Genomic DNA, 25698 nt, shown 5'->3' with positions numbered 1-25698 from the left:
ATGATGATGGACAAGAAGAAGAGATGGTCAAGCTCTTGAAGGAACTCAAGAGATTCATGATTTACAAGGAAGTGAAACATGAATCAACCAAGAAGAAGAGTCCCCTGGTGTGCTTCAATTGTCAAAGAAAGGGGCATGTCAAGTATGAATGTCCTCGTCTAAAGAAAAAGGGGAAGGAGGCATTTGTTGCATCTTGGAGCGATGAAGATGATTCCAATGATGAAGATGAAGTAGTCAACCTATGCCTCATGGCCACTCAAGAAGAATTCGAGGTATCTTCTAACTCAAATGAATTTAATTCATTTACTTTTGATGAGTTACAAGATGCTTATAATAGGTTGTATTTGGGATTTAAGACCATGAATTTCAAATATACAAAATTAATTTCAAAACTCAAAATTAAAGATAATTTGATTTTGAAAGCAAAAATTGATTTTGAAAAACAAAATGAAATTTTGAAAAATAATTTAGAGCTTTCAGAAATTAAAATAAATGATTTAGAAAAAGAAAATTTTGAGTTAGGAGTTAAGCTTGAAAGCTTAATAAAAGAAAAAGAATTAATTTCTAAAAACAACCTATTATGTTTAAATATGGAAAAATGCTCACATTGCCATTATCATGGTCATATGGAACATAATTTTCCTTTGAAGAAAGGAAAACGTTTTAAAATTAGACAAGTGTGGATTTCGAAAGGAACAAGGGGCATTGAAACTAACGTCCAAGGATCCAAAGCAATTTGGATACCAAAATCTACTTAAATGTCTCTTGTAGGTGTGTGGGACCAATGGTGATGAAAATGATGATATTCAAGATGCTTTAGTCACACATGAAAAAGGAATGGGTAATCTCTAAGCTTAATGTTTTAATTTTGGTTATTTGGTTGCTCATTTGATTTTAAGCATGCATGAGTTGTGATATTAAATGATTATGTTTTGTTTTAATCTCATGTATGTTGAAAACAATTGGTATGATGAACAATTTTAAAGTTTTAATAAATTTTCAGAATTTTTAGTTCATCATAATAAAATTTTGGTCAAAATTGGTTTTAATGCAAATGATATCTCTCTAACAATTGATATCAATTTTTTTTAAATACTTTTATTTTACAAATTTTAAATTTTTGACCTAAAGTTGAATGTTTATGCATGTGGTTTAAATGAAAATGATATCTCTCTAACAATTGATATCAAAATTTTCAAAATGCATAACATTTTTGGATAACTTTATGCATGTGCACTTAATTTTAACAATTGGTATTGATATCAAATTTCAACAATTGGTATTGCATAAAGTATTTTAGTCTTGGATATATTGAATTTCATGTGCTACTAACATGTTTGCTATTCTTTGTTGAAAATCAATTTTGTTTAAGTGCCATGATCTTAAAAGCTAAATTTTGTTTGAAATACTATTATTGAGGGGGAGCTTTGATTTTTCAAATGATTTTAAATGTCAAATTTATCACTTACTCTCCAAAGTTATTTTGAACTTCAAAGATTGAATTATTTTTTATATAACAAAAAGGGGGAGAAGTTTGGTTTGAAAAATTCAATTTCTTAATGAAACAGGGGGAGCTTAACATAATGAAAAAGGGGGAGCTTAACATTTTCATATATCTTCCAACAATTCTTAACAATTGATATCTTTTTCATTAAACAATTTATTAAGGGGGAGTTTTGCCAAAAACAATTTTTCAAATGTTTTGTTATATCAAAAAAGGGGAGATTGTTGAATTATGTTTTGATATAACAATTTAAGGCAAAATGTTTTTGGACTTGAATTGAATTTAAAAAATGTTTTTGGACTTAAATTGAAGTTTTAAAATGTTTCAAAAATAATTCAAAGTCCATTAGAATTCGAATTTGAGCAAAAATGTTATAGGGTACCGATACCCCCTGCAGGGGTATCCATAACCCCCTGAAGGCTCAAATTCCAGATTGCTCGGATGGTATCTATACTCCCCATGGTATCGATACCATGGGTATCCATACCCCCAGGGTATCTATACCCCCTGGCTGCAACGGCTAGTTTAATTTGAATTTTATGAAGGAGTACCGATACCCTATGAAGGGGTACCGATACCCCCTATCGTGGGCAGCCTTTTTGAGTAGAAAAATCATCCCCAAACGGCTCAAAAATATCCCCAATGGCTATATACGACTTCAAACTAATTTCAATCTCTAAATACAAGCTAAGGACACTTGAAGAATAAAGAGAACAACTATCTAAGGAATCAAACACAAGAGAAGAGTTTTTCATTCTTATTTCATCTTTCTCTTGTAAATATTTTGTTCTTGTGAGCTTAATTCTTGTAAACACCTACCTTAGAGAGGTTTTATTGTTTACATTTCTTATCCTTTTGTAAAGGGGAAAGGTTCTAGCTTAGCTCGTGTAAAAGCTAGGGAAAGGTTCTAGTTTAGCCCAGAAAAACTAGGGAGTTGTGTAACATCCTCAATACCGAGTTATTGATCAAATTGTAAAGTTTCAGAATTTGGTGATTAAAGTAGGATAATTGAATAGTTCAATGATTTATTGGAAATATATGATGAAGGTTATTTAGTAATTATGGAATGAATTAAAGGGTAAAATGGTCAATTGACAAGCAAGATTTTTATTCTTCCTTTATAAGATAAGGGAACCACGTGGAAGAGGAGGGATTTCTCCATAGTTCTCTTCTTCTCCTTTCTTCTTCTTTTAACGTGAAGCCATAAGCAAAGGTAAGATCTCTTGTTAGTTGATATTTAGCCAAATTTAAGATTAGATTTTGACCAGTAGATGATAATTAAGCTTAAGAAAAGCTTAATTTATCTTAAAACCATAAGATAAATGAGTCAAGAGAGATTAATATTAAAAGTTTTTAAAGGAAATCTTGAATGAAAGTTGATAAGTTAAATTAGAAGTTAAATTTGACTTGTCAAGGGTCTAAATAAGAAGTTAGAAGCCATAAAATTGGAATTAAAACATGTTGCAAAGTTGGTTTAATTCTTGAGTTACATATGAGGAATAGAATTTTGAAGTTAAAGATGGTTTATATGGATATAAATTGGTTTAAGCATTTGTTTATGAGTTAAGAACATGAAAGGGGATGAAAGATGAAGCATTTGAGTTGATTTGAGTGGATTTTCGGGCTTAAAAATGAATTCTGGGCTATGTGCACCGATGCATCAAGGGTAAATTTCCAGAAATTGTTCAGTGTGTATTGATGCACAGGAAGTGCATCGATGCACCCCTTAAAAATGGAAACATCGAATGCAATTAGTGCATCGATGCACATGTTAAGGGATGCATCGGTACACTGTAGAATGCATCGATGCACTTCAAGGGAAAATTGAAATAGACATTTCTTTTGGTCTAAGAAATGATAGATTAGAGTATATCAATGGGGTACTGATATGTATCAATGTATGGTTATGTAGATATCAAACATGAACAAGTTCCAGAACAATTATCAAGTTAAGATTTGATAGAAAGAAAGGAAATCATAAAGCAGTATTGACTAGTGAGGCTAGGTGAGTGCACATTATTTAGTATATGATGTTTAATGTGAAATAAGACTTGCGATAAGTCTATTTCCAATAGTAAAATGCATGAATTCCTAGATAGAATTATGTTGTTTGCTATGGTTCATATGTGTGCATGAGTCGATGTAGTGACATATTATTGTTTATGTTGCATGATTATATGTGTTAACATGCTTTTGTATGTAATGATATAAGAAGTATGTGCTATGTGATGTATATATATGAACATATGTGAAACTGAACAATGTGATTGCATGAGAATGATATGAGCCATATGACATGATATATGTGAACATGAGAAAACAAATTATAAGATATGAACTATGTGAAAATATGAAAAGAAGCTATGTGACTACATGTATAAGTGAAAGAAGCTATGAGCTTATAAGACATATGATATGAAAAGTGTATATGTGAAATGATACAAGTGAAAATGCCCATACTATGTGTATTGAGAACTAGAGGTATAGTTGGCATGCCAAGAGTCGATGGTCTATGCGGTCCTTCGGGACATAGTGGTCCTTCGGGACATATGTGTTATATGTAGTCCTTTGGGACATCTACGTGGTCCTTTGGGACAAATTCTACTCGCCCCTAGTGGGAATTATACGAGTTATGGTGACAGTATAGTGCACAACCTCAATAGACTCACATATCTATAGTTCTCACATGTGTACATGGGATAATAAAGAAATAACAACAAATATATTACATGTGACTTGTATGCTTTTGTGCTATGAATTGTATTATATGATTTATATGATGATAGGTGGATTGTATGATTAAATGAGTCAAATGTTGGTTAAAATGCTAGGTATAATAGGATATGTATTAAGTTATATAAATGATAATAATATTGATAATGAAATGAGGATAATTATGGAAATGAGGAGTGATGAGTATATGTGTGTATATGTTCTTACATGTAATAATATATTGCATATGTGTTATAGGGATTAGTTACATGAATAAGGCTATGAGTGATAGCAGTAATATTTCATGCATGATTACAAGTTATAGTTTACATTATATGTTTATTTGTCTCACTAAGTCATAGACTTAGCGTGTGATTGTTTCACACGTAGGTTACAGAAGTAAGAAGAGTAAAGAGCAAGGTAGAGCAAGACAGGTCAGTTACTTCTTACCGATGATCATATTAGAAAAGATACTTTGAATTAGATGTATTATGTACATTGAAAATAGTTGGCATGTAATTAAGGTTTTGAATTGTATATGCTCTGATCGGTTTTGCAAAGACATTTAAGCTCTGAATAGTTCTGGAAATATTTTGAATAAGTTACATGTATAAAATTTTTAAATTACTCACTATTTTATACAAGTAAATATTTTGAAAAGTCAATATGACACTTCAGACTCAGATCCGGGTCGGATACGGGTTGGGGTGTTACATTTAATAGTATCAGAGCTAAGGTTTAGCCGATTCTAGGCTTAAACTGAAGTCAAATAAGGTTTAAAATGTGTACATGCCAACTCAAAGTGAAAATTTCTGATATGATATTGTAAGTAGTATGTTGTCTTGCTAATAGAATAAGATTTGTTTGATATAATAGAAATTGATTATAGGATTTTTCAAAGTAAATAGATAGCTGACAAATCTGATGGTGATAGCAATTCACTTGCCCTGGCCAGACATGATGAAGAGCGAAAACCTCAGAAAGTGTCTTATAAGATTAAAGGTTGATTTCAGAAAGTTAAAATCATATCTGAATAATGATAGAAAGTTTTTCAATGTTCTGAATTGGAAAAGTGATATCGATTAGTTTTATTATTTCGTGGATACGATAGAATATGGTGAACAAGTGTCACCATAAGAACGTTAAAAGATCAAATGATGCAGTGAGAATTGGTAGAAGAGTTCAAGAATAAGTGTATCGGTGACAAGCGTATAAAGTGTATAAAGTCAGAGCTTATGAGTTCGAAACGAAAGGATAACATTGTGTATAAGCAAAAGTGTTTATATGATAAGGGTTTGCAGTTAAGACGGAAAGAGTTAGCTTTGGCTAACCAGAGTACGCGATAAAAATATACTGGAATTATAAGACTATAAGATATTGACAGGATATGATAACCAAATATGAAGTGGATTTGGATACAATTGTATATTTGGATCATAGTAATGTGGTATAGTAAAGGAAAAATGAAGTAAGGATTTATATATTGGAGTAAAGCTGAGAATTGATAAGAAGAGTTCAAGAATGAGTATATCGATGATCAGATTATAAGACAAAGGAAGTCAGAATGTTGAGTTTGAGCAACTAGAATTATAGGATGTATAGGAATAGAGGTGAAATTGACAAGTTAAGTAAATGAATTTTGAGATAATTTTGATTGGAAATGATGTATATGATTGGTTGACTAGGGCTGGTGCCCTAGATTGAACATATGTTATCGACTAGTTGTCAGAGTAAAGGTGATAGAGTTATAAGATAAAGTTTAGTGAATTGATTATGATTTTGAATCATATTTAAAGAAGATTTAAGATCGTGCTTTTGGTTAAATGAGGATGGAAAAATGAATGTGGTTATTATTATAAGGTAGTTAGAGATGGATTTATAATGTTAAGTGATGAAAATGGATGTTACTGTCTATGTAATGAGTGACATTATATGGATTTTAGAAAGGTAAAAGGAAATGCAGAATCGAAGAAGAGAAAAGATAGAAATGGATTAAAGATATTGGTTGGGGTTTAAATGATAAGTGACAGTAGATAAATGTATAGAGGAAAAAGATAGTTGAAGAAATAAATGAAGGAAATATTAAGTCATGGAAGTAGCATGAGAACAATAGAAGATATGTTCTTATTAATATGTTCAGTGAAAATTCGAGGATGAATTTTCTTTAAAGGATGGGAGATTTGTAACATCCTCAATACCGGGTTAGTGATCAAATTGTAAAGTTTTAGAATTTGGTGATTAAAGTAGGATAATTGAATAGTTTAATGATTTATTGGAAATATATGATGAAGGTTATTTAGTAATTATGGAATGAATTAAAGGGTAAAATGGTCAATTAACAAGCAAGATTTTTATTCTTCCTTTATAAGATAAGGGAACCACGTGGAAGAGGAGAGATTTCTCCAGAGTTATCTTCTTCTCTTTTCTTCTCCTTTTCGCGTGAAGCCATAAGCAAATGTAAGATCTCTTGTTGGTTGATATTTAGCCGAATTTAAGATTGGGTTTTGATCAGTAGATGATAATTAAGCTTAAGGAAAACTTAATTTATCTTAAAACCATAAGATAAAGGAGTCAAAAGAGATTAAAGATTAGAAGTTTTAAAGGAAATCTTGAATGAAAGTTGATAAGTTAAATTAGAAGTTAAATTTGACTTGTCAAGGGTCTAAGTAAGAAGTTAGAAGCCATATAATTAGAATTAAAACATGTTGCAAAGTTGGTTTAATTCTTGAGTTATATATGAGGAATAGAATTTTGAAGTTAAAGATGGTTTATATGGATATAAATTGGTTTAAGCATGTGTATATTAGTTAAGAACATGAAAGGGGATGAAAGATGAAGCATTTGAGTTGATTTGAGTTGATTTTCGGGCTTAAAAATGAATTCTGGGCTATGTGCATCGATGCACATTCAATGTGCACCGATGCATCAAGGGTAAATTTCCAGAAATTATTCAGTGTGTATCGATGCACAGGAAGTACATCAATGCACCCCTTAAAAATGGAAACATCGAATGCAATTAGTGCATCGATGCATAAGGAGTGCATCGATGCACATGTTAAGGGATGCATCGGTACACTGTAGAATGCATCGATGCACTTCAAGGGGAAATTGAAATAGACATTTCTTTTGGTCTAAGAAATGATAGATTAGAGTATATCAATGGGGTACTGATATGTATCAATGTATGGTTATGTAGATATCGAACTTGAACAAGTTCCAGAACGATTATCAAGTTAAGATTTGATCGAAAGAAAGGAAAACATAAAGCGGTATTGACTAGTGAGGCTAGGTGAGTGCACATTATTTCGTATATGATGTTTAATGGGAAATAATACTTGCGACAAGTCTATTTCCAATAGTAAAATGCATGAATTCCTAGATAGAAGTATGTTTTTGGCTATGGTTCGTATGTGTGCATGAGTCGATATGGTGAGATATTATTGTATATGTTGCATGATTATATGTGTTAACATGCTTTTATATGTAATGATATAAGAAGTATGTGCTATGTGATGTATATATATGAACATATGTGAAACTGAACTATGTGATTGCATGAGAATGATATGAGCCATATGACATGATATATGTGAACATGAGAAAACAAATTATAAGATATGAGCTATGTGATAATATGAAAAGAAGCTATGTGACTACATGTATAAGTGAAAGAAGCTATGAGCTTATATGACATATGATATGAAAAGTGTATATATGAAATGATACAAGTGAAAATGCCCATGCTATGTGTATTGAGAGCTAGAGGTATAGTTGGCATGCCAAGAGTCGAGGGTCTACGCGGTCCTTCGGGACAAATTCTACGCGCCCCTAGTGGGAATTATACGAGCTGTGGTGACAACATAGTGCACAACCTCAATAGACTCACATATCTATAGTTCTCACATGCGTACATGGGCTAATAAAGAAATAACAACAAACATATTACATGTGACTTGTATGCTTTTGTGCTATGAATTGTATTATATGATTTATATGATGATATGTGGATTTTATGATTAAATGAGTCAAATGTTGGTTAAAATGCTAGGTATAATAGGATATGTATTAAGTGATATAAATGATAATAATATTGATAATGAAATGAGGATAATGATGGAAATGAGAAGTGATGAGTATATGTGTGTATATGTTCTTACATGTAATAATATATTGCATATGTGTTACAGGGATTAGTTACATGAATAAGTGTATGAGTGATAGCAGTAATATTTCATGCATGATTACAAGTTATAGTTTACATTATATGTTTATTTGCCTCACTAAGTCATAGACTTAGCATTTGATTGTTTCACACGTAGGTTACAGAAGTGAGAAGAGTAAAGAGCAAGGTGGAGCAAGACAAGTCAGTTACTTCTTACCGAAGATCAGATCAGAAAATATGTTTTGAATTAGATGTATTCAGTACATTGAAAATAGTTGGCAGGTAATTAAGGTTGTGAATTGTATATGCTCTGATCGGTTTTGCAAAGACATTTAAGCTCTGAATAGTTTTGGAAATATTTTAAATAAGTTACATGTATAAAAATTTTAAATTACTCACTATTTTATACAAGTAAATGTTTTGAAAAGTCAATGTGACACTTCTGACTCGGATTCGGGTCGGATACGGGTTGGGGGTGTTACAAGTTGTAAGTTTATCTCTTTGTCCTCAAAAGAAAGAACAAATTAGTGAATTTTTTTGGAAAACCCTTGGTGAGGTGCTAAGGTAGTGGATGTAGACTTGGTTAAGAAAATCGAACCACCATAAATCGCTGTGCAAATCTCTATCTTTCAATCTCCTTACTCCCTAAACAGAAAAACCATTCTAACCCTATTGCAAACAATTTCAGTTGTCGATTAGAGCTTCTGAAAATCCTAACAGGGTCAAAGCCTAACCGTGCCTGCAAGCATGACCCAATAAGCAGACCCGGAGGGAGGCCCAAGCATGCAAGCCCAGCAGGAATATAGTCTATTAGGGTTTCATCTTTAAGTTAAATGCATAGCAGATTGAGGGCCGTTAGATCTGACTCACTAATCTAACGGTCTGGATTTCATCAGAGGTCCCCAACGGGCGTTTCAACTGTGCCAAGATTTTCAGCCAAGAAAATTGGGACTGACCTATCCCGAAATCCTTGGCTAATAACGAGCAGTAACCACGATAATCAGAAACGGCCACCGGTGGAGGGGATATAAATACCCCTACCGAGCCACCAAAGGAGGGGAACAGAAATTAACCGGGGAACTAGAAAAACACGAAACAACACAACAAGAAATATACCAGAGCAAACAAGCAAAAAAGGTCCAACGACACAACAATAGAACTAAGCAAGCAATATACCAAATCCAAAAAACCAAGAAAACAAGGCATTACTCGGCCAAACTCCAAAAGTGACCGAACCAAAAAACCAAAACCGAAACCAGAAGGTAAAATTTTGCCTCATCGAAGGTCGATGGGAACACCAGAGGGCCTCGTCGGAGGAGAAGAAACGTTGGAAAGCCGAGAAGACGCGTCAGAAAAGGTAAAAGTCGAAGCTTTTTATTCAGATCTACGACAACTCGGCTCGATTCAGGATAATCGAGCCTTGGATTTGCGTTCACTAGATCGGGGGGTCATTTTGAGATAAGTTTGGTTTTTCCGACCGCTGCGAGTGGTAGTTGGTGCGACGGAGAGGCCATCGGATAATGGTCAGTCATCGGGTCCGGTTGAGGGGTTGAGAGTGTTTGGGAGAGGGTTTTTGTTTTTTTTTTGTTTAGGCTTTGAATGATATTTTTTTTGGGTTTTTTGCTATTTATAGCTGGGGGACCTTTGTGCAAATAGCCAATAGTTAAATCCTTTCCGCTGTCCTCTAACTTTTGAAGTGCAATTCATTTTGGTCACATGTTTCAATTTTGTCTCTAAATTTTTAATTTATTCAATTTAATCCATGTTTACATTGTTTATATTTTGTAAATTAACCCTCTAACTTCTTATATATTTCCTTGCAATCAGTAATTAACGTCAATTAAGCGTTTAGTTTTTTTTTCAATTTAATCCTTTAATTTGAATTTTCATTTTCATTTTTTCCTTTTTATTTTATTTTATTTTCATTATTATTTTATTATCCCTTTTAATTATTTTTTATTTTATTATTTTTTAAAACCCTTTTTTAACATTTTTCTCCTTTTATTTGATATTTCTTTATTTATTTTTATTTTTCAATTTAACATTTTTTTACTTTTTTTAGTAATAATCTCAATCGATCAAAGGTAAACAATTCGAATTGAATTTTTAAATTTCGATTTAAATTTTAATTTTCACTATTAAGACAACCGATAAATTATTTAATACCAAAAGGGCAATACAAGGGTGCTAATCATTCATCGACTGTAACCGACTCCCGAATCCGACACATTTATGGTAAAATGCAGATCAGGTAAGATGGTGTATAATTGGCCTAAATATTTTTTTAAAAAGATCGGTGGCGACTCTAATATTTTTTCAAGTCGAAGCCCAATTCCATGCCCACACGAAAGATGACTGCGACACTAATAAATCTACTTATACATTATTGTTAAATTACATTAGGTTAATATTTATTATTAAGGTTTATTAATTAAGATTAAATAATTTTTATATGTTAATATATTTAATTTTTTTAATTAGTTCAAAAAAGTTATGTAACACAAATTAAAAATATTTCATTGACGTATAAATGCATTATTTATTGAATATGATTAATTAAATCTATAATTTAAGTTGAATTTAATATAAAAATATGAAGAAAAAAATATTGTTTGGTACCATAAACATGTAAGATGTGAGGTTTACATAATTTAAGATATGAGGGAAATAAAAATTTATCTATGGTTCGATCATACACAAGAGGTGGTTCAAGGCCAAGTGTCAACCCCAGGACTGCTGAAGACATTTTCGCAGAATTTTTTGGGTTTTCTAGTCCCTCTGGGGGAATGGGAGGAGGTGGCGGCGGCGGCGGCGGTGGCGACAGTGGGATGGGAGGTGGTTCAAGGGTATTTGGTAGCATATTTGGTGATGATGCATCCAGTTCCTCTGGTGGAAGTAGACCAATGGATCAAAGTACTCATAAAGCTCCTCCTGTTGAAACTACACTACCTTGTAGCCTAGAGGATTTGTATAAAGGAATCCCCAAGAAGGTGAAGATTTCAAGAGAAATTTCAGATGCTAATGGGTTCGTCTCTTTTCCTAATGTTGCATTTTGTTCCCTTTTGTCTTGTGTCCCTGCCATTTGGAGGAAATCCTGCAAAATTTTGGACACGAACACATTGTTGTTTTGTGTTTGCGAAAATGATGAAAGCTTACAAAGTTTACCGTGTGGTATTGTAGGAAGACAGTAACAGCGGAGGAAATCCTGACTATTGAAATCAAACCTGGATGGAAAAAGGGGACCAAGATTACCTTCCCGGAGAAAGGAAACGTACGGCCGTATGCAATCCCTGCGGATCTGGTTTTCATAATCGACGAGAAGCCCCACAAAACATTCACACGCGACGGCGATGACCTGATCGTCACGCAGAAGATATCGCTTTCCGAGGCATTAACGGGCTACACAGTCCGTCTGACGACACTGGATGGAAGGAATTTGACCGTCCCCATCACCGATGTGATTAATCCAAGCCATGAGGAGATCGTTCCTATGGAAGGTATGCCGATATCGAGAGATCGGTCCAAGAGAGGCAACCTAAGAATCAAGATCATTATCAAATTCCCGGCGAGGTTAACTGCAGAGCAGAAATCTGGAATCAAGAAGTCGTTGGCACTTGGCACTTGGCACCGTGAGGCTGGACTCCGACGATTGATCACTAACAAAATTTGGGCTTTTGATGACAATTTGATTCTAAATAGGCTAAATTAGATAGGAATAATTACTATAATACTTATTCTCTCTATATGTTTTAATTAAGTCTCTAATTTTTATATATTTATATCGGATCACGTTGAATATAAATTTTTATCATTTTGTCTAGCACTTGGTTTGGCCGAATCATATTTGGAACCAGAACCTCTGCCACTGTCTACCGAATCCTTATTCAAGACTCCCTCTTCCCCGTTTATAGTTGTTGCAAAGTTTTCTCCTTTCACGGACGCCTCGTGGTTTAGTTCTTTTGACTCTTCTTTATTCTTGATGAAAAATGAGGTTCTTGAAGGAAGCTTCTGCATATTTGACATAGATGGTTAGCTTGCATTTCACAAATTAAATAGCAGAGTAAGCTGCAAGAGCATGATATAATGACATTTGAAGTAAGACCTAGATCGGAACTAAAAGTAAAGATTGGTCTGTCTAACGTTTAAACTACCACTACCTTTTATATTCCCTTTCTTTTTCATAATAATCCTTGAGTGAACAAAATTGTAAAAATAAAAGCAGAAAAGAAAGGTTGGTATGTCTCAGCATTTTATTTTTTTCTGGTAAGAACGATTGGTCGGTCCACGCTGAAGCTGCCCAGTCCCTATGATGAAAATCTACCATTCAATCCAAATCAACCTATTATATTCCCCTTCTTTTTGAAATGCGTGATACAAGAAATCTCTTCTACCATTACTCGAATCTTGATCATTCCACACCAATGTATTCCGTCTCGGCTTCCACCACAACGGGTATCTGAGTATATATCGGATTATTCATACTATTACATGGCTGCATTGTGCTTTCTGTTGGCTAACATGAGGCGGGAGACATACAAATTTCATTGTGTATGATTGTATTAAGGCATTGTCTGTGGAGGAAATTCTGAAAATTAAAATCAAGCCTGGTTTGGTTGGGAGAAGAACAGAATGAACGTAACCCCCGCGGATGTCATCTTCATAATTGACGAGAAGCCTCACGGCAGCAATGACCTGATTGTCACGCACAAGATATCACTTGCTGAAGCATTAATGGGCTACACACCATCTCACAACATTGGATGGAAGGAACTTGACGATACCAACTACGAGGAAGTTGTCCCGAAGGTATGCCAATACCCAAAAATTCTTCCAAGAGAGGCAACTTGAGAATCAAGTTCAATATCCTTCCAAGAGAGGTAACTTGAGAATCGAGTTCAATATAAAACTCCCAACGAGATTAACCGCAGAGCAGAAATCCAGAATCAAGAAGATGTTGGCGCCATAAACTTGATGGTGATGGACATGGCAAAGTGATTTGTAATACTTTGTTTTGTGGTTTTTTCTGCAATGCATCTGGTGTTTAGAAGAATAAAAGTTGTAATCCATCTAGCATTGCAAACAAGGCGAAGTTGGGTAATGTTAAACTATTTTGTATTGCTACCCCATATTTATAAGGTTTCATAAATTAATACCTTATTAATAAAAATTCAGTTATACAATGAGCCATAACATTTTCTAATCAACAGTAGCATTTGAGATATAAATTAATCTCTAATTTTCTACAACTACTTAAACATTAGGGTGTGAGGGGAAGGGGTCTACTGACTCTCCCTGATACAGTCGGGCTTCAACGCTCATGCATCAGCAGCTCTCAATCGCTAGAGTCGTCGGAAACTGCCGAGTCTGAACCTTCATCATTTCTAGTTCTGTCTGCGACTCGTTCATCTGATGCATCACTCATCCCTAGATCACCGTCTGAATCTTCATCGTCTTCCTCTATCAGCTGTTCAAAGCCATTACCACCATCATAATCAACGACATATTTGTCGCTAGCTACAGCCAGTTCCCTGTCCCACCCATTGTTAGCTACTTCCGGTTCCCTGTTCCACCCATTAGAGGCACCGTTATTATAATCCAACTCCCAGTTTCCTTGCTCGTATCCCTCGTCTTGTACATTGTCATCAGACTCCTCAGCACTGTTACTATCAGGAGGATTTGCCATTGGCATAGTTCTTAAGCTGAACCTCCATTCTTCATCCATGTCTCTCACAGACACAGCACTGGTATTAGATTTAACAACATTAGCCATACAAGCCGCCGTCATATTATCAGCATCTCTCCTACCTGATCTCTTTCTAACCGTTCGTCGGCCATGTCCAGAACTCTGACCATTTGTTCTTTGGCCTTGCTGTTTGAGATGGAGGGTTAAATTATTTTTCTGTCTAGCACTTCGTTTGCCCGAATCATATTTGGAGCCAGAACCTCTCCTCTGCCACTGTCTACCGGATCCTTGTTCACGACTCCCTCTTCCCCGTTTATAGTTGTTGCTCCTACTGTTGGCCACGTCTGGGAATTTTTCTCCTTTAACGGACACTTCATGGTTTAGTTCCTCTAGTTGTTTGTTCTTGATGACAAAAGGGGTTCTTGAAGGAAGCTTCTGCATATTTGACATAGATGATTAGCTTGCATTTCACAAATTGAGAGTAGTTTTAACTATTTTTAAGTCACATTAAATTATACCCACAAACCATGGAGGATTAGTCAATTAATAGATTGGACACAGATGGTTATACCAAAAAAAAATACTCACTATATATGCCCTAGCTTCTTTGTTCTCGGAAGGTTCTACTTTCACCGGCTTTACATACATGATGGACACGTCAAGCTCCAAAAGTCGTAAAGCCACAGCAGCAGTGGTTTGGGGTATCCATGGAAGGACAGAATCAGTAGCATCACTCTCTGATTGAAGAGTAGAACCTAATAATTCCTTCATCGTCTCAAAGTTAGATGATAAGTAATCTCGCTTTACAGCGCTCTCAAAGTGAGAGACCATCTGCAACACCAACATGACATTTGAAGTAAGACCTAGATCGGAACTATATCTAGAAAATGTATTTAACCAATGACCGACTCGTTAGCATCAAATGAATCATGATTTTAGGAACATGTAAAATAGCTATAGCATCTGCTAGGAGAAAGCCGAATCATAATAAAAACTGCACAGAAAGTTGAAATAAATGAAAACCTTTAGGAGTTCACCCACAGAAGAAGACGCATTCAGCTTACTGCCCCAAATCTTTCTATGGCCTTCTGTCCAAATTGATTCAAGGGCTTCAGGTGGAACACATACCTGTCATGTAGGGGAAAATGTAACAAAAAGATCAAGACATATCTTAAGACAACGAAGACAAAAAGGAAATAAATAACAATAATTTATACAGGAAATTCATTAGTGAGTTGCAGCAGGCTCACCTCAACTAGAGCACAAAAGAACTTTATCAAGTTGATTCCCGAGGGATGAGAGGAATCGAGAGTAACCTTGGTGTCCAAATTCCGGTTTTCTTTGCACTGAATTTCATGTTCTGAGAAATCGAAACAATTGTTAATGGATCCAACATTCTGGTGGCAGTAACCACAGTGCATCTCCTCTGGGATATGGGAGCCAAGACAAGCATCGCAAACAGTCAACAGCTCCTCGCATCTCTTCTTCCCATATTTCATTGCAAACAAAGTTGAGGAATTATAACATTCTTTCCACATCCAATTCTGGAAATCTAGGTACCTCTTCAGGGCAGACTTCTTCTCATTTTCGTTTCTCCCAAGCTGAATTTTGAAAGAAGATAATGTCTCTGATGCATCAGAGTTCAATCTACAGATCACACTACTAGGACCGTCAGAACTGGCAGGAAAGTCGGGACTGGAATCGACTTCTGAAGCTTCATTTTCAGTAGAGCTTCCACTTCGGCCAATAGCTCGGGTACCCTGCAAACTCCTGTGAGCGTTTTCTTTGAAGGAAGATTCAATCTTGTGCAACATTATCCGTAAATGTGATTCCCTGATTCCTCGTGTATCTAAAGATGCCAAAAGAGCATCAAAGGCCTACAAAGCAGTTGATTGAATACATAAGGAAAAACAATCAGATGTAAGATAGAATGTTAGAGCATTTGTCCTAGTAGTCTAATAATTCATCCCAACATATATCCCCAGGGTTCTCTTTCTAAATAGCAAGGCATACCTCTTCAGTATCAATCAGCCTCCAACGTCCATCATGCAATTCGACAAATATCCGGCCAGAACAAGGATCATTTTTAGAAGCACAAGCAACAAATTGCCAATATCTATTACGTTTACGATCTTGGCCAAGAGGTAAAGACCTGTAGACATACATCTCTTCTGCTCTGTGGGCAATGTATGATTTCAACTGTGAGCGTGATCTCTTTGAAGCATATCCATGCTGCTGAGCAAAGAAGTTATCTGGACCCACAGAAGCCTCGTGAAATACCAAGGCCCTCTCAGCTGGATAAATATTGAGGTCATTCTGAACGTTCTGTGAACATAGCAAGGGTTTTTTGTCTTCTGTAATGCTCAGAGATGCCTCATCGTTTTTATTATCAGCAGTAGGAAATGGACTTGGGCTGACTTCCAAGGCAGAAGTGGGCAGTTGAGCTTCGGCCTTGGTTTCCATCACAGACTGAAAGTCCATTTGAATAATGATTTCTTCCTTCAGATGACTTTTATCCAGCTGAGCCTCGGTCCACATTTGCTTTTTAAGAGCATTTGCTGCTTCCAAACGATCCTGTGAATTCATAAATCAAATTAGGAGGAAAATGAAGGTTGCCTTTATGATCAAAGGAACATCAAAATCAGACAAAACTGCATTTTATAAATTACCTCAAGCACAGCACGAATAGAGTTGCCTTCATTTGCAATACCAATTAAGGTAACAAGAGCATTGAGGCGTTCCTCAACACTAAGATGAGAATATTCACCTTCTGAAAGACCCTGAATCCATGACTCACCAGACTCACTTTCATTGATTTCAAGATTCTGTTGATCAGGATTGCCTGTCCCATTCTCGTCACTAGCAACATATTGCCCACTGCTACTTGGATCATTGGCATCCTTCATGGTATTTGAAGGGAAAGATGGAAAATCCTCATCAAATTCATCTGTAGCACCAGGTGCAGCGTTAGTAGAGGTGCGAACTTTTTCACTTCCGGAATAAGTGTTTACTCCATCCTTAGGATAATCAGTGTCTTTGTTAGCATTTGAGGGAGTAGCTATATCATCAACTTCAGGGTCCTCGTCGAGATCACATTCAGAATCTTCATCTCTTTCAACATCATCTTTTTCCATATCATCCCTTTCAACTTCGTCGGTGTCTTCACCTAAAATCCCATTTTCAAACTGCCGGATCTTTTTCCTTGCTTCTGCAAGTATAGCCTCAGCATCAGCAGGATCTCTCCTATAAGCAGGTCGTACACAATAAGTTGAAGGAGCTATTCTTTCAAAAAGCTTTGTATCCCTTGTCAAAGCAACAGAAATAGAAGCCTCTGGTGTCCTGCTGGTTGAAAGGTCCCGAAGTCCAGATTTCTTATAGGAAACACATATATTAGGAAGATGCAAGTAAAATATACAAACCAAATTGACACCTAATAGAAACACAATCCAAACTCACCTGAATTTTATCTGCAAGTTCCAATACTGTTAATCCTTCGCCTCCCTCAAGTGAAAGAACATGAAAAGCTGCAAATTTTACAGTTCCAGGTGTTAAACGATGCCTTGATCTTCTTGGATGTAAGAGACCTTTTTCTCGCATCAATGCAAATGCATTCTCAGCTGCAGAACCATTTCGTAGTGTAGAAACAACATTTTCACAACCTGTACCCTGCAGGTTTGACTACAATAAGCAAATATCAATCAGCCGTGTTTCCTGACACCAAGCTGATCGAAAATATCATGGGCCCATAAAGATGCAATTCAAACTCATTTTAAAGCACCATTGCGAGAAATATAACCCAAATAATCTTAATTAAAAGTATTTCCTATTCTATCACTTATTAGCAATCTTTTATGCTCAACATCTTAACAATGGGATTAATTATCAGGAACCATGGGCATACTTATTCTGAAGAGGGGAGCTCCAAGTAACATATCTAGCCTTTAAAGCATTCCCATTATTACATATATAATATTACATACACATGCACACTAGATACTATCATGGGAGAAAGAAATTGTTTATCAGTGCAGAACAGAGAAATGCCAACAAACCTCATCATTATCACCCATGTATGTCCGGCCAGCAGTTAATTTCTTTAACTTTGGTCCAAAGCCAGCAGATATTGCTAATTGCCGGAAAATTTCAGGCCATGTTAATGGATTCAAGTGATGCTGCCAATTTCGAATGTCAAAACCCCAGGAATATGCCTGGAAAATATCAAATGCAAAAGGGTTCAGCAATAACAAAAAACAAGCACCACAACAAAGCTATAACACCACTTACCCCTTCAACGATTTGAGGGTGTCCACCTTCGGGGTTAGCAGCAGAGTACTGATTCATCCCCGATCCAGTCACTGGTGTTCTAGCAACATCTTCAATGTCTTTTATGATTGCTTTCAAAAGAGCAACATGTATCTCACCCAACAACCTTGAATCCTAATGTCAACATGATACGAATATTAAAACTAGAAAGCTGAATGAAAAATGAGATTAGAAAACAAAATGTTCCAATAGAAACTCACATAGTCGTGAAAACCTTGGATAAACTCATCGAGTGTAAAAGGCCATAGTGAAAGAACATCAGCAAAAGTAATCAAAAATCTCCATGCCTGATAAAGGAAATTGTGTTATTGGATCTTTTACCCTTTGAAATAAAGTACATTAGGTATATTTTACCTTTAATCATTTAGAAAACAAACTGCAAATTTTAATCATGAGAAGAAAAAAACATAAGACTTGTAATTTAAAGAAGAGGAAAGTGTTTCATACCATGAAAAGATTCCCAACATTCTCCTCAGAATCAACCCACGGTTGAATGGAAAATATTCTTTTCAATTGCACAGATTTGGGGGGGAACAAGCTTAAAGAGCCTAACACAGAAATATTAATGTTATTATCAGCTCCAAGGTGCTACAAAGTCAATATTGATGGCAAAAGGACATGACCCATAACACAATGAAAGATCAAAAAAGATTTATGGAAAAACTAACATAAACAGTAAGAGAAACATAAGTTTGCAACTTCAAGCAAAAGAAATAATATTAATACACCCACAATCATATCCTCCTAACTAAGAATAAATCGAAGTTAATTAAAGAGTTCAAAAATCTTTTTCCAACCAATCATATTCAAAATTTCATAATGTTGGTGACATCCAGTAGTTTTACCAAAATGGTTGAATTTCAAGGGGAAAGGGAGGATAAAGGCTCAAGAGAATCCAAAAATATATATATATATTTTTCAAATGTGAAACAACTTAACATAACTAGTTCCAGTTAGACCCTATTGTTTTCAGAAAAGTAATGTCAAAAGTTAAGGGTTTTTTCTCTCAAGTCCGAAAGCTCACAATAAAAGAATAATTTATATAAACACAATCAGACAAATACAAAGTTCAAGAGACATACTTCTAAATGACTCGAGATTTTGCAAACTCTCGTGATCAAGATGAATAGTCGAGGATATTCCCTTGCTAGCAGCAGCAAATTCCATGAGTTCTAGTTGCTCATCATCGAGGAGATCCATAGATTCCTTGGCAATTTTCCGTGCAGCTGCTTTCTCTCTGGCAACTCTGCGTCTCTCTTCCTCTTTCTCTCTACGAAGCTCTTCCTTTTGTCTCTTCTTCTCAGCCTATAAGGTACCCCAAAGTTAAAACCAAGGAACCAAGAACTAGAAGAAAAAGAGAGTTCTCATGATTTTTATTAGTCACAACATTTTATACTCAAAATAACTCAGATTAATGGGTTCTCAAAACTAACTCGTAAATATTCTTTCTGCAAAAACTTTTCTCTTCTTTCCATTTCACGTCTTTGCTCACGCTGCATTCTCTCTTCTTCTCGCTGCTTCTCACGTAATAACCTCTCTTCTTCCTTCCTTCTTTCACGTTCATGTCTTTCCATTTCTTTCCTTATTCTTTCTTCACTCTGAGAAAAACAATTTTTAAATATGAATGAAAACGATGGTTCTTCAGGTCAATCTTTCAAAGAAAATTAAAAAAAGAAATAAACCTTCCGCCTTTTATTATCTAGTTTCTCAAGCTCTTTACGAATTCTGTTCTCATGTGCTTCAGCCTCTCTTGCAATTCTAATTTCATCACTCTACAAAGACGAAATATGACACAAAATTAGAAATCCTGAATGTAGATAACATGCAACATATTAAAGTAAGCTAGGCACCTTGCGCTTCCTATCATTTCGTAAATCAGCATCATTATTCAAGGTTTGCCCAGCAGACAACATATATGAATCTTCATGTCCCAAAACCAGATGGGAACTAGACTGAGCAGTTATTCTGCCATTTGTAAATGGTTCCCTTTCAGCAAGGGAATCCTCAACCACTTGAGATGGTGAAGGAATAATTGCAGTCTTGTCTTGTTGAGGTAAAACATGAACTCGAGTTCCATGACCTTGGATACCATGAACCCTGGACAATGGCTCCTCTCCATGGGCAAATGATGCAACTCTACCCCTTGCACCATCGACGGGGGATTCATGAAAAAGAGATTGAGTAACTTGTCCATATGCATCAGATCTAAGACTCGAATGCTCTGGAAGAAACTGATAATCATGAAAAGCCCTTGAAGCAGCCTGAGGTCATGATTCATATGATATCAATAAAGCATAACATAGCATCAAAATTCTAAACAAAATAAAAATTATTCATAATTAGTTTTTTTAAGTTTTAAATATAGCATAACATCAAGGTCAATAAATAAAAGATCAAAGATAATCATCCCAGCAGCATGACACTTTAAGCATGCTAGATTGATAAACCAACTATATATATAACAGCCAGCATGACGAAGAGGCTACATGGAGACATCCAAAAACCAACCTGTCATAGTGAAGAGAAAACTAGCATCATAAAAGTGAGAGTTCACAAATATGTATAATTGAGAAATTTCAATCAAATGATTCGGAAAAGTTGGAGTACTCATCCTGCCACCAAGAAATTGTTACAACTACATACAATGTAACAATTTCTTCAACCACACATACTATTTTAATATCTAAGTATACCGGAAGTTAGATGAAAAAGGAGTTTTGAGAAACCAACTTTGTTTGAGCGGCTATCATGTAGCTCATAAACCTTGTTCTCATAAGGCTGCACAGACCTCTTCTGTGGCTCGGGAATTGCTGTTCACAAAAGAAAAAAAAACAAATCAAAACATGTATTTCCATTCTCACCCACCAGTATTAGGCCTAGAGCAAAATAACGCTACACTAACTATCAAAATGTAAAATAAACTAAACAACATCTAATTTCATAACTCCGTGAATGAAAGAGCGGATTCACAAACTAAGAACTCTATGGAAGCAAAATTATACCTCCGAATGCATCCGGAGGCAATGGATCAAACTCTAGTCCCAGAATAGGACCATCATCCCTCAATGGTTCCCCCAACTGCGCCTCCACACAAGCAATTGATCTTAGCTCCATTATCGACTGCTGTGACTCATAGTACCTCCTCATCGTAGGCGGCACATCATCCACCATGCCCCGAGAATAACCTCCCGCCAATTTCCTCTCCATGCAAGGACTGGATCCATAACCCGACCCAAACTCATTTTCTGGATCCGGCCCCCCCCGTGACTCATCCATTGGAGATCCTGGTGGTAAGGCAGCACCTTTTCGAGGTTTTTTCGTAGGAGTATCCTTCTTTTCTTTCAGTCTTCGGTGACAAAACCACATCTGTAACTGCCGATCTGTTAATCCTAATTTCTCAGATAATTCAGCTCGCGTCGCTTCAGATGGATACGTTTCCACTAAGGGAAGAAAACAGAAAAATCACCAAAAATTTCCAAAAGAGAAAAAAAAAAGCTAATGAATCCAAAAAAAGAGGTTAACACAGAGATGAATAAACATACGAGCATATGCTGTTTCGAGAGTTTCAAGCTGAAACGGAGTCTTCATCTGTCGTTTAGGCTTAGCGTTACCTTCATTGGAACTATTACCAGTTTTGTTCGGATTTTTCACCTGATCGTTTTCTCCTTCGGAACCAGGCTCCATTCGAAGAAGACCCAGAAATCAAAGACCACGAATTTAGGGTTTAAACAAAAAAAAAAGGGTTAATTGTCCCCTATTTTCTTCTTCCACTGCTCCTTATTCTTGCCTTTCTCTCTCTAAAATCACGAAATATCGTGAAAGACAAGAAAGGGAAAGGGTGAGAATTGTTCTCAAAGAAGAACAATGAATTAAAAGAAACTAAAAATAATAATAATTCTATTAAGAAAACAAAAGGGAATGATAAAGTGAAATTAGGAACAGAACAATAACATAAACGTAGACAATAACAACAACAGTCCTTTCTCATCAGGCCAATTACAAATTCCATAATAAATTTCTTTTTCTTTTTTCGGCGCTGACAATTAATCCTTTTCTTTTTCAATTTTCGATTTTTTTTTTGAATTTGATGTGGGATTGTTGAGGTAAGCAAAATAAATATTTTTTTTTTAAAAAAAATGGGATTTTGGTGCAATTTCAAGTCTTTAATTTCCCTTTTGGTTTTTCTGTCTCTAATTAAATGTTTAGTACTTCTCTTTTGAGTGTGTTCGTGGTGTGGGTGGCTGAAAGGAATCTCTTGTGGTTCGGCAATCGAGCTTTAGGCTAAGGCTGTTCATCTATGTTGTTGCGGGACCCCCTTCCATTGGGCTCGGGGATTAGTCTATTCTGCCTATGAATTTGGGCTAAAAAGTTGAACTAATTTTGAATTAGTTATAGTTATATTTTAAACTATAATTCAATTTTTAAATTGTAAAGTATTTTGATTGAATTTTGCAAAGCATTGCAAGTCACTTAATCAGTCTAAATAAGTATTACGAATCCATTAAAGAATTTAAATGGTAAAAGAAAATATTATTTTTTTCTAAAAATTATGAATTTAAATAGTTACGTTTGCAGTATGTGCATGTAGTTAATGATTAAATTTTTTTTGAACATGTATATCATATAATCACTCTAAACTATTTTAAAAATATTAAAATAGTATCTTAAATTTAGCAGAAACTATTATCTAATATATGGGTAACTTACATCTAATGTGTTGTAATAAAATAAATATTTTTTAAACTTTTATTATACTTTGTTCTTTTAACGTGTTTGATGTAAAATGATTATACTTAATATATATTCACAGTTTAATTTATATATTTTATATGTATTACATGTAAAATATAAGTTAATATTTTAATATTTAAATTGACGGCTAAATTACCATAATATTTTGATTATAGTAATATTTCAAAGATTTAATCAAAATGTTTTAGAATTTAAAAATTAAATTAAAACTGAAACCATGATTTACATGTATGTGTGCGTGTGTGAAATTATGGGGAGCATCTACTTTCAAATATTGGAAGTCGAATATAATAAGTAAAGTCGATCAAAATATTAATGCAAGCAGCGAAAAAATAGGTAAAATATTGATGGTATAATCTTAGATTAGGTATGATAGCAAGCATGTCTAATTGTCTATACGTGCGGCGGTAATTTTTTTTTAGTAAACTATATATTTAGTATTTAAATTATTAGTTTTGATTCGTTTTAGTACTTAAACTTTTGTTTTTTTAAAAAAAAATCATGTCTAACGTTTAGTTTTTGTTACGTAAGGACTTTGAAAAATTAAAAGTTTATGTATTAAAACAAAACAAAACCGATACCTTAGATACTAAACGCATAATTTAACATTTCTTTTATAGAAAAAGTTATTCGTACTTATATAAATAATTTATTATTGCATTAATGATCAACCAATATGTAGAAAAATAATTAAATTGTAAAAAATGGTAGTAATTAAATCTTATTTCAAATCTTCATTCAATTAAAATAGTCTCTCAACTTCTAATTCGAAATTTAAAGCCTTAAAAGACATCTTGTCTGCATGCTGAAAATACAAATTCCATTCACATATATATATATATATATATATATATATATATATATTATTTTTGGCAAATATTATGCTAAACTCCCAATTTAAAAAGCTTTTGATGAAATAAAGCTTAATTTGAGAGAATTTATAAGCAATGATAGTACACGTTATTATCAGTCAACACAGGCTGATCCAAAGTTACAAATGATTTGTCTCTGAAATTAAAAAAAAAATGATGTTGGGAAAAGAGGGGGGGGGGGGAACTCCACAATAACCAAATTTAATCTCCAACTCCAGGACTTCATTTCCATGCCTCTTTCTTTTCTTCTCATGCTGCTTTCGCTTGCTGCAAACATAGAATCACATTTGGCGTTGTTGCAACATATCATGTCATCGCTGGAAAAACGACACAACCTCTGCCGACTTTAAAGAAAGCCTAAGATGCCTCTTCAACTTTCTAAAGAGCGAGAGCGTGTATGATGGTTTGAACCTAGGACCTTGGGTTCAAACCATCCATGCATGTACAATCCTCTCGCTATTCAGTAACTTAAAAAGTATTTTTGAGACAATTAAGACAATTCTCGACTTGTGTATTGTACTCACTCGTTTCTCTTCTTCCATGCTGCCATTGATGAACGAGTAGGCTGCCACCCCAGCGATTGCTATGGCTGTTCCAATACCTGTATGAGTTGAAATCTTGTTTCCTGCACCAATTATGGTTTGTTAGATATGATTGTATCGAGAAATGAAGACGAAAACCATGGAGTCTGCAGAATTATAGACTTACCAAAGACCAGGATTGAGAAGCCAATGACAAACACACGTTTCAGCACATTACCGACTGCATGAGTAAGTGGTGCCACCCGCTCCAGTGTGTTGGTAGCCAACTGAATCACCAAAAAAGAATGAGAAATTCATCAGCTTCTACATATTAGTAAAAGAAACCTCTAACCTCTTAATCGAATCCGTGTCGAATAACATAGCTTGAAACACTAAAAATGGAGAAAATTAATAATTTACCTGGTTATAGAGATGGTAGAACATTCCCACCCAGAAAAGATCTGAGATGAACTTAGTCAGACCCACTTTAGCAATAGCATCATTGAACCCATGCTTCATCAATTGAGGACCCTCCAACTGCAACAGGCATATAGGGGAACATTGAAGGCTTTAAACAGGCTGTGTGCTTAAGCTTTTAACCGTCTAAAAACACTACAGCTAGCTGCATGCCTTTGGAACAATTGTTTTACTTACAATGATGGCTGGAGGAATACAGACGAAGAGAGCAATGATGGAAATATAAATGGAAAACCAACAATTATTAGAATTCTAAGTTCTGCACAAACTGAAAAGTATGCGAAGAAAGGGGGAGAGTTTCAAACGAAGGTCACCATGGCTTTCTTGGAATAGATGCTCCTGTAAGTGGAGGAGATGTTGGAAATCATTGCACTAATGAAACCCGTCCAGTTAAATGACAGCTCAGTCAGGGATGCCATGGATACACCTGCATTCGGCTTGCAAATAATTAATGACTCCCAAACATGGTGAAATTTTAACAATTGAATTCAACGTGCCAATGTAAATTACAGAGCTTGTAGTTTGGTGTATATGCACATAGAGCTAGAGAAAACTAAGAGAATACAATTAACACTTTGAATTGGCTTTGAATAAGGTGATCAAACAGAGAATAAAGAAATTACCAATAACAACAGGAGCAAGAGACAGCCATGGAGTGATTGGTATTGATTGCCCAAGTATGAACCGGGAAG

General features: G+C 35.0%; 2 protein-coding genes across 3 annotated transcripts; one reads left to right on the top strand and one right to left on the bottom strand.

Moving 5' to 3' along the window:
• The first annotated feature begins 11059 nt into the window (after nt 1-11059).
• Nucleotides 11060-12158, top strand: LOC120214643 (protein psi1-like). The gene is made up of 2 exons (XM_039212482.1): nt 11060-11403; nt 11559-12158. The coding sequence occupies exons 1-2, from the start codon at nt 11060-11062 to the stop codon at nt 12085-12087; spliced, it is 873 nt and encodes a 290-aa protein (XP_039068413.1). The 3' UTR covers nt 12088-12158.
• A 1222-nt stretch (nt 12159-13380) lies between these two features.
• Nucleotides 13381-22417, bottom strand: LOC120214635 (homeobox-DDT domain protein RLT1-like). 2 transcript variants are annotated; one of them, XM_039212476.1, is made up of 18 exons: nt 21927-22417; nt 21387-21824; nt 21115-21194; nt 20235-20645; nt 20067-20156; nt 19818-19982; nt 19467-19689; nt 18832-18932; nt 18585-18671; nt 18346-18498; nt 18114-18269; nt 17518-17739; nt 16731-17432; nt 16075-16635; nt 15312-15938; nt 15085-15189; nt 14650-14892; nt 13381-14496 (listed from the first exon to the last, which is right to left on the bottom strand). In XM_039212476.1, exons 1-18 carry the CDS (start codon nt 22066-22068, stop codon nt 13711-13713), a joined length of 5292 nt encoding a protein of 1763 aa, XP_039068407.1. In that variant the 5' UTR covers nt 22069-22417; the 3' UTR covers nt 13381-13710. The 2 variants fall into 2 exon arrangements, with proteins under 2 accessions (XP_039068407.1, XP_039068408.1); XM_039212477.1 differs by having other exon boundaries at nt 17518-17727.
• Nucleotides 22418-25698: the final 3281 nt, after the last annotated feature.

Source organism: Hibiscus syriacus, unplaced genomic scaffold (genome assembly GCF_006381635.1).
Source record: "Hibiscus syriacus cultivar Baekdansim isolate YM2019G1 unplaced genomic scaffold, ASM638163v2 tig00110082_pilon, whole genome shotgun sequence".
In the NCBI taxonomy this organism is placed as follows: domain Eukaryota; kingdom Viridiplantae; phylum Streptophyta; class Magnoliopsida; order Malvales; family Malvaceae; genus Hibiscus; species Hibiscus syriacus.
This window is presented reverse-complemented; position numbering and strand designations above follow the sequence as displayed.